Here is a 12,828-nt window from a genome sequence, read left to right on the forward strand (position 1 = left end):
AAAAGTCTTTAATCCGGACTGCATGCGCTAATGCGTTTATGCGTGCGGGTAATACCTTTACGCATGTGCATAATACGTTTACGCATATACATTTAATGTATAACGGAGCTAAGCTAAAATTATCTAATTATCTATTTCAGTTAATGTTGCAGATTGCATTGTTCTTAATCTTCTAATTGGATCCGGCTTATTATTTTTTGTAGACTGTTAGAACAATTTTAAAAAAGTAAGCTTGAACTTTCGATTATGTCAAAAAGAATTTCAGATTCTGGAGCTGTCAAAGGATCTACAAAGCGAAAGCATGTTTCGATGTCCATCAAACAAAAAGTGGAACTGCTGCAAAAAATGGATAAATGAATATCCTTTGGGTTGATCTTTACATTATGGTAACTTGGCGATATTTTGGCGAAAATTTGGCGACCAACTCTCCTACAGCAACCCTCTATTTTTTTTCCCCCTCCGCCATTTTGTCTTCACGAAGTAAAGACATGTTTCTTTTCTTTTTATCTCCTGAACACTTCTTCCAACAATCTACTAGCCGAATTACACTTATGCTAGAAATTTTATCAAACAAAACTGCTTAATCATGACAAATATTCACTGCAAAATTAGGAAAAACTGCACAATACCATCCTCCTTACGCATTTTTCAAAATAACACATACACATAAACCATGTACACGCCGACTTATTTTTACTTAAAAAAACATCCCAGAATTGCACAAAAATGGCATTGCACACACTCTTCACTATATCCATGTACACTGCTTTTTTCTCATAAATTACAAAAATTTTATGAAAATACATGACAATTTTTTGAATCTTTAAACCCGGTAAAAAGAACATATATGAAATTACCTGATCACGAAAAAGTATATACCCTTTCCAAATATGAACATGTATAAAATAAATAAAATATCCAAAATTCCATGTATAAAATAAATAAAATATCCAAAAACTTTTACCTCTCAATTATCTATTATATTATAAACGTCACCAACGAATTCATACCGCAAGCATTACAAATACTTAGTATCAAATATTTAAATTATTTCCATGCACGTTTATTTCAACTTAAACGTATACCAAATTCCTACAAGCATAAAATTCACAAAATAACTATCATTTCATTAAAATATCACTAAACCATGTACACGTCAACTTATTTTTACTTAAAAAAACATCCCAGAATTGCACAAAAATGGCATTGCGCACACTCTTCACTATATCCATGTACACTGCTTTTTTCTCATAAATTAAAAAAATTTCACGAAAATACATGACAATTTTCTCAATCTTTAAACCCGGTAAAAAGAACATATATGAAATTACATGATCGCGAAAAAGTATTTACCCTTTACAAATATCAACATTTCCACATATAAAATAAATAGAATATCCAAAAACTTTTACCTCTAAATCATCTATTACATTATACACGTCACCAACGCATTCATACCTCAAGCATTACAAATACTTAATATCAAATATTTAAATTATTTCCATGCACGTTTATTTCAACTTAAACATATACCAAATTCCTACAAACATAAAATTCACAAAATAACTATCATTTCATTAAAATATAATTAAATTCAAAAACACTACTTAAAATATAAATGAGCACATACATTAAATTAATAAAAATTACCTTATAATCCTAATTACTTTAAACTAAATCATTGCTAATAACAATTTTCCCAATAATACCAAATTCCTTTCCACCTTACATTTACAACAATGCATAAAAATAATATCCTCAAATAATTAAAAATACTAACTTACCTAATCTTCTTCAGAATCTTGATTACGTTGCGGATACACTTTTCTTCCTTCTGTTTCAGAATCTTTAAAATCATACTTATCTTTCAAAGCAAAATACCAGGTAAAATAAATAACATAATAAAACATCTTTATTTCTCTCTCGCACAACCTTAAAAAACATTTATTACTATCCTTTTCAATAGCACTAAATACCCATTTCGAATTCACTTTAGTTACGGCCATGGGATCCAAAAATTCACAAACACTATTTTACACAACACAGAATAAAGCCAAATACAAAATTGCCAGATTTTTTCCCGATTAAAGAACAGTAATTCGTCCATTAATATCACATGACATATCCCATGATCTCTCATTTCCCTCACACAAAATAATGCGTAATCAGAACTGAATACTACTCACATTCTTAACAAAGTCTAACTAACCTAATCTTCTTCCGAATCTTCCTTACATGGTGGATACACTTTTATTATGGATTCAATAAAATTACTGAACGATTTTTTTTCCGAATTTGATAGAATTTGATAAAAAAAAAATTCTCTTTATCACATCTACAATTCACTTTAGACAGCGCCATATAGTCCCAAAATTATTCAACCCTAATTCACACAACACACAATGAAGCTTAATACAAAATAATATACATCCACAGATACTTGTCCAAATTCCCCCCTTTTCCGATTAAAGAACCGTAATTCGTCCATTAATATCACATGACATATCCCATGATCTCTCATTTCCCCCACACAAAATAATGCGTAATCGGAACTGAGTACTGCTCACATTATTACCAAAGTCCCAGGTAGTAACCTTTATCGCCTCCAAAATGTCCCCAAACTACCAGTTACCATATTGTAAAGATCAACCATCCTTTGTTTCTCTAACCATTCCGAAATCTGTTTATAAATTTCACGCTGCTCTGCGGGGAACCTCGCGGAGCGCAATGAACTAGAAGTTGATCTGTCAGCATTATCCATATCTTCAGGGCAAATGTTTTTATTTTATTCGGCTTATAATTCGTTATTAAATGTAGTATTTCATCTCGATGTACTCCGTCTTTGATATGATTTAAATCAAATTCCTCGTCATTACGAATACACATCAAATAGTTTTCTGGTTGCAATTTTCTAATTTCAACTATGCGTAATGTATGCTTTATGCATGTGCGCGTTGAAAAAAATGTTTAATAAAGTAAACAAATAAATATTAAGCTTTTTTTTTTTGTAAATTTTGATACCCTTTAGATCATAATTGCTCTTTATTTCATAAATTACGATTTCATATTTTTAATTTTATAATTTCTGCACGTCATCTTACCAGATTTAAACTGATGATCTATAATCCGGAATCGCTGAAGTCCTATCGAGTCCAGATTAAAGACTTTTGACTGTATATCCTAAGATTTGCTTTTGAGACATGAAGAAAAGCAAGTTAAATTCAGCAATCATTCTAGTAGAACAGGAGATATAGAACTGCCCCCCTTTTTTATGGCAAGGTGTAGGCATATGTATACAAGCATACATACAATATACATTTCTGAATCTGGTCTCAATAACAGAAGAGTACCTTAATTTTCTTCCACATGTTTAGGTTCTACAGTATTTTCAAAGGTTTTAGATTTAACATTTTTTAGCTGACTTAATTTTGTGGTCTATTTTCCAAAATAGCTAGAATTGACTCCCTTTTATAAACCAATCTTTATATGGATTTATCAGAGTTTATATGGACTCTCATAGTTTTAATGGATATTAAAAGTTGCGCTTAAAGTAATGTGTGATTAATTGATTTTTTTTCTTTTTTAGGGTGAAAGTGGTACAGCTACCACATATGTTAGCCGAAAACAAGCGTTGCGGAAACTCCAGTTGTCTCTAAAAGATTTTCGGTAATTCTACAGTTTTAGTAGCTTATTTTTAAACTTCTTGTGTAAAAAAGCTAATCCTTATTTCTGTGTGATACCATTCATAATTTAAAAATTCTATGTATTGATATTGGTAATTATCTTGGTATTTTCTGTTAATTCACACCCGCACCCACCAGTAGCCCAGTAGTAAAATTGTTGAACACTGATAGTTTCAACCTGAGTTCGATTCCAGGCAAACAGGCTGGCTGCATGGGTGTTTTCGTGGTTTTCTCCATGTGTAACGTATATATGAACTAATTTCTCTTAGAAAATTCTCCATGAAGGCATCTCTTACCTTAGGCAAGAAACCATGGTGTGCTTTGCCATAATAATAATAAACTAAACCTTATTCACAGTCCCATGGAAAGGGCAAACCCATTGATGATTTTGTGAATTGATAAAAAATATTTAGCATTCTTACAACTCGTGGTTCTGATCATAAATAATAATAAGAAGAAGCATTGGTACTTTTCTGTTTCGCTGGCGCAAATCTCGCCAAGCAGACTTTGTTGACGACAACATACGGTATACACATAAAATTGTTAAATGTTAGTTCTAAGAATTTTTTATTTTGAAGGCATAAACATTTTAATATGGTTTAAAATTTTGTAAAAAGCCAATAAAGAAAGACAATAAATTTGTAAAAAGACATTAATTTAAGAATTTACTATGCTATCATGGTTCAACATCCTGATTCGCCGGTTCGTATCACATGACCCCAAGTGATCTCATCTCAGGTAAACAACGCTACAAAAATATAATTCTCTCGGTAATTATCTACGTTAATTTCAAGTTAAATCTTAATTTAGGATACAAGTTTAAATGCAAGAATTATTTCAATTCGTATGAATAGCTTACTCAGAAATTATGTAAAATTGCAGTGCTTTACTTCACTAGTGCATTCTCATTAGAACTGATGAATTTAACCCTTGATTTTGCCTTTTCTATATTTTCGCCTTCGAGTGAGTGTTGTGTTTGCATCCTAATTGACTTAATTACTGCGAATGGTCTTGGGGCATAAAATTTAATTATCTTTGTAAATATTCTATGTAATCGTATGCTATTATTAAAAGAAACAATCAATCTGGTAAGAAATGGCTGCGACTTGTTTTGAAAATGAGGCTTAAAAGGTTACCAGCGAAGATATTCCGTTTGGCATCAGTTGTACCATTATTGGCGACTTTATCGTTTGCGACTGCAAAACGGAAAAGTACCGAAGCATTTTATGAGGAAAAAGCAAAAATTTATATGATTGATATTTAAATTTTTGCAGTCATTAAATGTTGTTTAGCAAAATGATGGTTAAATAGAAAGCATGCAAATCCATGAGTAATATAGGTTAGGATGATCAGAAAATACAGTTGTTTTCCTGTACAAAGCCTGTTTTATATAGCTGTATGTGGTATGAAATGTAGCTTTTAAAAATTATAATATTTTACACACATTTGGTAGAAATGATTTTAATTAATCTATTTTTTTAACATTTTGTAATTCGTCTTTTTTCCCCCTCCCCTTTTTGACAGTCTGACTGTAAATGATGTATTTTGCTATTTTCATACTTGTGAGAATGTTAACTACTGGATTTTTTTCTGCGTGTTATACATACTTAATTTATTTGCATATTTTTCCATCTTTCTTTAAAATTTATACTGCTTGAAAATAAAGGAGAGAAAATTATAATACTATTTTTGAGATCAAGACAAAGAAACAACTATTTTAACTCCTATAATTAAAATTTGGCTTGTAATTATAATTACCCTCTTAGCTGTCCTTGGTTGAGAAAAGGTTAGACACCACTATATTGACAATTTTTACAAAACTACAATGACTGAAACATCTCTATTCAAAATTGTACTGTGTTCTTAGCCATGAAAATGGGACATGGCTACCAGTTTTACTTGGTAACCTAAAGTGAATCATAGAAAGAAAGATATTGACTTGACCTTAAATTCTTTGCAACTGCTTTTGTACTTTTTTGAAGGAGGTAGCAGTATCAACTTTCATAGGGTGTAGATATATTTATTGTGCATTCTTTTGCCAACACCTCCATGAGATTGAATTTCCTCAATTATCTTTTGTTTTTATGGGAGTATAGCATAAAGGGCATTGGCTAGAATTTTGAAAACTTTGAAACATGAATATAAAATAACGATCTGAGAAATTTATGTGGATAAGCTGACAGATTGAATTCTTGTTTTAAACTCCCTTTATGAGTGGCAGTACCCAGTATGTGTTGAAAATTAATTTGACTAAAATGTATTTTAGTATACTTTTCTACTGCAATATTTTTCAGAATTTACGTAAATATCAATTAGTTTAATATATTTAACATATGGCTGAATTGGCAGAGAAAAATAGCAGCCCACCAGCGGCCGAGCGGTAAAGTCGCTGAACACTGGTAGTTCGGTCCGAGGTTCGAATCCCGCGAACGGGCTGGCTGCATGGGCGTTTTCGTGATTTTCCCCATGTGTAACGTGTATACGAGCCAGTTTCCCTTAGAAAGTCCTCCACGAAAGGCATCCCTCCCCTTAGGCAGATAGCCCTCGTGTGCTTTGCCATAATTAAATACACCAACACCAGAGAAAAATAGCAATAATTTTTTTAAATATTTGATAACATCAACATTTATATTCAAGAAATGCCTTAACTGATTTTTGAAAAAATGTTTACAATAGTTAAGTTGCAGAATTATTTTATACTTTTCTACACAATATGCATTTTAAAATGACAAATGAATACTCACTTATTTTGTAGCGTGTAGGCCCACTTTTAGACTTGCTTATTTGCTGTGATATTGAAATTCCAAAGTTTGCAGATATTGTAAGCTATGAATTCTCAGTAACAGTACATAGTTCTATTAAATTGAATGATAGTCATTGCAAGAGTTAACTGTGCAGTTGTTAGTAAAACAAACATTTGACCTAAAATTGTTCAATTGCATTCAAGCCTTGGGTACTACTCTTAATGCGCCCTCAGGTCGCCAAATGCTGCGATATGTGTTGTGCACTGTATTTTGGCGCGATTGCATGTTCTGCAATGGTTTTGTGGGCGATGTTGGTTTCTATGGCAACCCCTTTTATGTGGAAACTTAAATTTGCTAGTTGGTTCGCGTGGTGTGTGGTAATTAGGTAATTTATGACGTGTTGGCAAAATTTTAGTCGCGTGCCTGGTACAACTTTTTTTTTTTTTTTTTTTTTTTTTTTTTTTTTTTTTTTTTTTGTGGCTGGAAATTTTACAGGTATTAGAAGGTTTTGAACATTTATTTGTGAAAGATAGTATCAATTTTGTAGATAGTGAGTATGGCTGTCATATAAATACGATAGAGATTACATGGCAGCATGTTAAAGCTATGTTCCCTACTTAAAATTGGAAATGCGATTTTGTGTTTTATTTGGTAGTTTATATATTTTTCCATCATTGTTTTGAAATGGGAGAAGATTCTTTTAACTAATTTGTGGTGAAATTGTTTTGGTGATGTTTGAAATTAGTATTTCTACTGTTCAAAGAAGCATTCATTCATGGTAAGTGCATTTTATTTTATTCTTGTTCTTATTTTGTATAATGTTATGTTCATTGTTGTTTTAGTATGAATTTCTGTTGTTATTTTTTTTTTTTTTTTTTGGATTGCTTGAAATTAATTTTAGTTTATTTTGTTGATTAGTGCGCAATGCCTAGATTGTGCAATTCGTAAATGTTTTTTTAAGTTTAAACAGAATGCTGTGTACATGGTATTCTTGAAATTTATTGTTGTTATGTTAATTTATTATAGCAAGGTGTGCGTAGTTCGTAGTTTCCTTTGCTTCCTAGATTGTGCAATTCGTAGATTTTTTTTTAAAGTTTAAACAGAACGCTGTGTACATGGTATTCTTTGAAAGTTATTGTTGTTATGTTAATTTATGTAAGCTAGTTAGGCATAGTTTGTAGATTCTTTCGCTGCATAAATTGTGCAATTTTGTGATATTTTTTGAAGTTAAAACATATTGCTGTGTACATGAATTCTTATAAAATATTTTTGGTTAGAAACTTTACGTTTTTGCTATCTAAATTTTTTTGTTGTTGTTGTTTCAGATTTTTAGCTTAAATTGTGTGTTCAAAACAAGGTTTTTGCAAGTGCGAAAATCGTGTTTTTGGAGACATTTTAGGCTTAAAGTTCGAAATGTAGATAGTAAATATGGCACTGTGGAGTAGTTCCAAGCCTTGAGATCTGAGAGGCCAGTGTAAAGCTTAACTCTAATAAATATTCCTCATTTTAGTTTCATACCAGCTGTGAGCAGCTTGGAGTACTGTTGGAAACATCCTTCACTAGCAGGATGGCAGTTGATGAGAAAGGTGCAGAAAATCAGCTGATGTTTGGTGTATAATTTACATAGGTGAATTCTCCAGTTGCAGTAATAATACTAATGCACATCAACTCGAAATATTCTATGCCGTCAGTGATTTGTCAGCCTGTCCTCTCACTGCATTGCACAGTGGATCTGTGCTTCATGTGGTTGTGATACGGAACTGTCATATTTATGGGCATAAAACAAGTGTCTCGATTTATTACTCTAACCAGCATTATACAATACATAAATGATCATAGATAATATCTTCTTGTTCAAGAAAAGCATTTATCTCAGTGGACTTCTGGCACTAAAAGCACCATATAAGTCTTTAGCTCAAAGGTTCGCAACCAAGCGGAGATCTCATATTTTCAGGAGGAGCATTCAGTCAACCTTTTATTTATATGTTAAGTATTTAGTTTATAAATGCAAAATATTACTTTTATTTAAGTTTTGATATTTAGTAACATTTTCTATATTTTTTCTTCTCTAATTTCTAAAAAATATTAATAATCAAAATTTAAATAAATGTATGGATTTATTTAAATTTGTATGTAATAAATAAATGTTCAAGTTTTGGAAAGAAAAAGGGGGCAATGATTACCTAGGAATGGTGACATGTTGAGAACTACTGCTTTAGCTGCTAAAGCCAATATTATGTGGGCCCACCAGCGGCCGAGCGGTAAAGACGCTGAACACTGGTAGTTCGGTCTGAGGTTTGAATCCCGCGAACGGGCTGGCTGCATGGGCGTTTTCGTGGTTTTCCCCATGTGTAACGTGTATACGAGCCAGTTTCCCTTAGAAAGTCCTCCACGAAAGGCATCCCTCCCTTTAGGCAGATAGCCCTCGTGTGCTTTGCCATAATTAAATACACCAACACCAATATTATGTGGAGAATTTTGTTCTCCGGTAGATTCTGCAGGTAGTAAAGCTACAAATAAACTTACTAAATAAGTGTTATTATCCGAAACACACGATCATTTTCTATGTGAAGCTTACAAGTCATAAACTGTAAATTCAAATTATTAAGGCAATATCAGAATACTGAACTCTATGGCATAGAAAGAGAAGCATCTTTCAATGCCATAGAGTAGGATTCCTCCTGATTTACCCAGAACAGTTGTTGTTATCCCACCATCCCAGTGGCAAAGTCACTGAGCACTGGTAGTTCGGTCCGAGGTTCGAATCCTGCAAACAGGCTGGCTGCATGGGCGCTTTCATGGTTTTCCCCGTGTGTAACGTGTATACAAGCCAGGTTCCCATAGAAAGTCCTCCACAAAGGCATCACTCCCCTTAGGCAGATAACCCTCGAGGCTTTGCTCTAAACACACCAAGAACAAACAGTTGACATGGCTTACCTCCTAATGCATCATAATTATTTTCAATAAGGTCTGAACAAAATTAAATTGGCAGCTTCTGTGACTTTTTTTTATATATATAAATGATTTTTTGATTATGTAGTAGCATCTTGTTTGATGTTTTGAATTTAAAAAAATTTGTCCCCACTGCTATTTCTTATTTATATTGTGAGGAAAGACAGCACCTGGCCTTATAATGCTAATGGAAAAAGGTTAAAAAGAAATTTTGAGTAATTTCTTTGTAATAAGCGTCTGGGTCAGCTGTGGAATAGATAGTGAGATATTGCAGGGTGATATTTCTAATCACACTAATCATGCAAGTTTCAATCTTGTAAAAGTGATGTCATATGCCCCTTAGTTTCTGAGCGCCATTTTTATCATTTACTTAGAATCAGTATACTTTTACCATATTTATGCATGAAATCACCATTTAGCTGCGTCTAAGTGTTGAATGACTGCTGTGTATGCCTTCATATAATTTGGCCACATTTAGAGTTCATTAAGTTGTATGTTTTTTCATAGCACACATTTACTGATAAGCTGTATATTGCATCCCTGAAGCTGCAATGCACAGCTTATCAGTGTATTGTGGCTTAACAGATGCAATACTGAATTTACTACTTCACTGAAATTTATTAGCATATGTAGATAAATATACAGTACAAAGTCCGTAATCCGAATATCCATTATCCGAAATGATATATAATCCAGATCTCAAAGCCACAATCTTTTTTTTTGTTTTGTTTTGTTTTGTTTTTGTATGCTTTACGCATGCGCGTTTAATGTATAACGGATAGTATAAGCTAGGCTAAAATTATCTTTACTGATTCTAAGGCATTCCAGTTAACATTGCAGATTGCTTTGTTCCTTAATCTTCTAATTGGACCTGGCTTATTATTTTTCGCTGACTGTTAGAGCAATTTTATAAAAATTAAGCTTGAACTTTAGATTATGTCAAAAAACAATTTCCAATTCTAGAACTGCCAAAGTATCTACAAAGTGAAAGCATGTTTCGATGTCTATCAAACAAAAAGTGGAATTGCTGCAAAAAACGGATATAGGCATATCCGTCTCAAAATTATGCGAGGAGTGCGACATTGGAAATTCAACTGTACATGACATAAGAAAAAGGAACGTTTTGAATTTTTTGTGGATTCCGACACCCCACTTGCAATAAATAACAGAAAAAAGGTTCTTTATGCTAAAAGTGACGATCATGACAAAGTGATGACTGAATGGGTCAGACAGCGTCGCAGTGAGTTGCGTGCCATGGATGGGTCCGATGCTAATGACTCAAGCCAAAATATTTCATGAGGAAATGAACTGAAACACTGAGTGCATATGTTCGACAGGTTTATTAACCAAATTTAAAAATTGCCATGGTATAAGACAAAAATTTCAGGTGAAAAAGCTGATACTGAAGCTGCTGAACAATTTGCAGATGAATTCATTGAACTCTTTACTAGTGAACAATTATCTCCAGAACAAATTTACAACGATGATGAAACTGGTCTTTTCTGGCAATATGTACCGTGCACACATTGGCAACCTCTACAGAAAAGGCTCCAACTGGTATCAAAAATTCCAAAGCGAGACTAAAAATTTTAGCGCGTGCAAATTCTGCAGAACGCATAAGTGCAAACTTTTCGTAATCGGAAAACATGCGCGACTCGAGCATTTAAAGGAGTAATGATTTTCCCCGTTATATATCGCGCAAATAAAAGAGCATGGAGGACACAAGCATTGATGAATGATTGGTTTGAAAATCATTTTATACTCGAGGCTCAGTGACATTTGAATTCAGTTGGTTTACCTGATGACTCAAAAATAGTCCTGATTGTTCACAACTGTTCGGCGCATACTTCACCTAAAGTTTTAGTGAAAGATAATGAAACTGTATTATTCTTCCCTCCAAATTGTACGTATATCATTCAGCCTTTGGATATGGGAATAGTGCATGTGCTGAAATGCAAATATAAAGTAGCATTTTTAAAATCTATGTTAAACTTCTTGAACAATGGCAAGACTATTCAAGACTTTTTGAAAATTTTTAGCTTAAAAAAATCGCAAGATCGTGGGAGGATGTGTCTCCAGATACATTAAAAAATGCTTGGCATAATTTATGGCCAGATACCATATTTCATGGTGAGGACAATGAAGATGATAGCCTTAAATTTGAAGGTTTTCGGACATCGCATACTAAAGGTGAAATTTTCCAGTTATTGGATTTTGTAAAGAAATGTGGAGAAGCAGTAATAAATGAAAATGGCATAGCAGAAGTTTTTCATTGTGACGACAATGCCCTAATCATCAATCAATTAACGGACGGCGAAATCTGTAGTACGGTTCTATATCCAGAAAATAATGCTTCCGGTAGTGAAGAAAGTGCCAGAGAGGTTATTGAAAACGAAAAAATTTCGATTGACAAGTTAGTCGGTATTCTCGACACAACAACAGTGGAACTTTGTAACTGAACAAAAAATTATGTCTGGTTATAGAATTAAAGAAAAAGTATTAGCACAAAAAACGAAGGTCTTAAACAACTTATGTTGAAAGAAATGTTTAATAAAGTAAACAATTAAATTATTAAATTAAACAAGTAAATTGTTAAATGCTTTTTTTTTTTTTTTTTTTTTTTTTTTTTTTTTTTGTAAATTTAGATATCCTTTAGATCATAATTGCTCTTTATTTCATAAATTACGGTTTCATATTTTTAATTGTATAATTTCTGCTTGCCATCTTACCAGATTTAAAATGATTATCTATAATCCGGAATTGACGAGTTCGGATTACGAACTTTGTACTGTATTACTTTATTATGGTTTTCTGGGGGGGGGGACAACATTCACTAATTCAATGCACTTTATGTGATGAGTCACTTCTCTGTACAAGTGAGTAATAAGTTTATGCCTTTTATTTATAGGTGCAGTATATGTTTTAGTAAATCATCAATTATAAATTTTATCAAGAAAATGTGATGATAAAATGTATTAATTCTAATATTAATATTTAAAATACTTTTATTTATTTTAGGCGACTCTGTATATTAAAAGGTATTTATCCAGTGGAGCCACGTCACAAGAAGAAAGCAAATAAGAATAATTCTTCAATTCAAACATATTATTATTTGAAAGATATTCAGTTTTTAGCACATGAACCACTGATCAATAAATTTCGCTCATTTAAGGTATTTCAACAAAAATCTTACATTGCTAAAAGTATAATTCCTAAGTTCATTAATGTCTTTCAAAATGATGTGAAGGGCTAATGTTTAATAAAGTAAATAAATATTAAGCTTTTTTTTTTTTTTTTTTTTTTTTTTTTTTTTTTTTTTTTTTTTTGTAAATTTTGATACCCTTTAGATCATCATAATCATAATAATCATTTCATTCTAACTGAACTTCTGGCATATGTGAAATTTGAAATTTTTCATTCTTTTAAGGAAAATGTCGTATAAAACTCAA

General features: G+C 32.2%; 1 protein-coding gene across 2 annotated transcripts in view; it reads left to right on the top strand.

Moving 5' to 3' along the window:
* The window catches only part of LOC118196070 (pescadillo homolog), a 97,048-nt gene that overhangs the window by 19,358 nt on the left and 64,862 nt on the right, over positions 1 to 12,828 (top strand). For both annotated transcript variants that reach the window (XM_085810907.1, XM_085810908.1), the window contains exons 2-3: positions 3,587 to 3,666; positions 12,398 to 12,551. In XM_085810907.1, the coding sequence (XP_085667033.1) occupies positions 3,587 to 3,666; positions 12,398 to 12,551 (234 nt within the window). The remainder of the gene's footprint in view (positions 1 to 3,586; positions 3,667 to 12,397; positions 12,552 to 12,828) is intronic.

The sequence above is a fragment of the Stegodyphus dumicola genome, chromosome 2, assembly GCF_044657685.1.
Source record: "Stegodyphus dumicola isolate Sdum_Otavi_A_Nest chromosome 2, ASM4465768v1".
NCBI classification, from domain to species: domain Eukaryota; kingdom Metazoa; phylum Arthropoda; class Arachnida; order Araneae; family Eresidae; genus Stegodyphus; species Stegodyphus dumicola.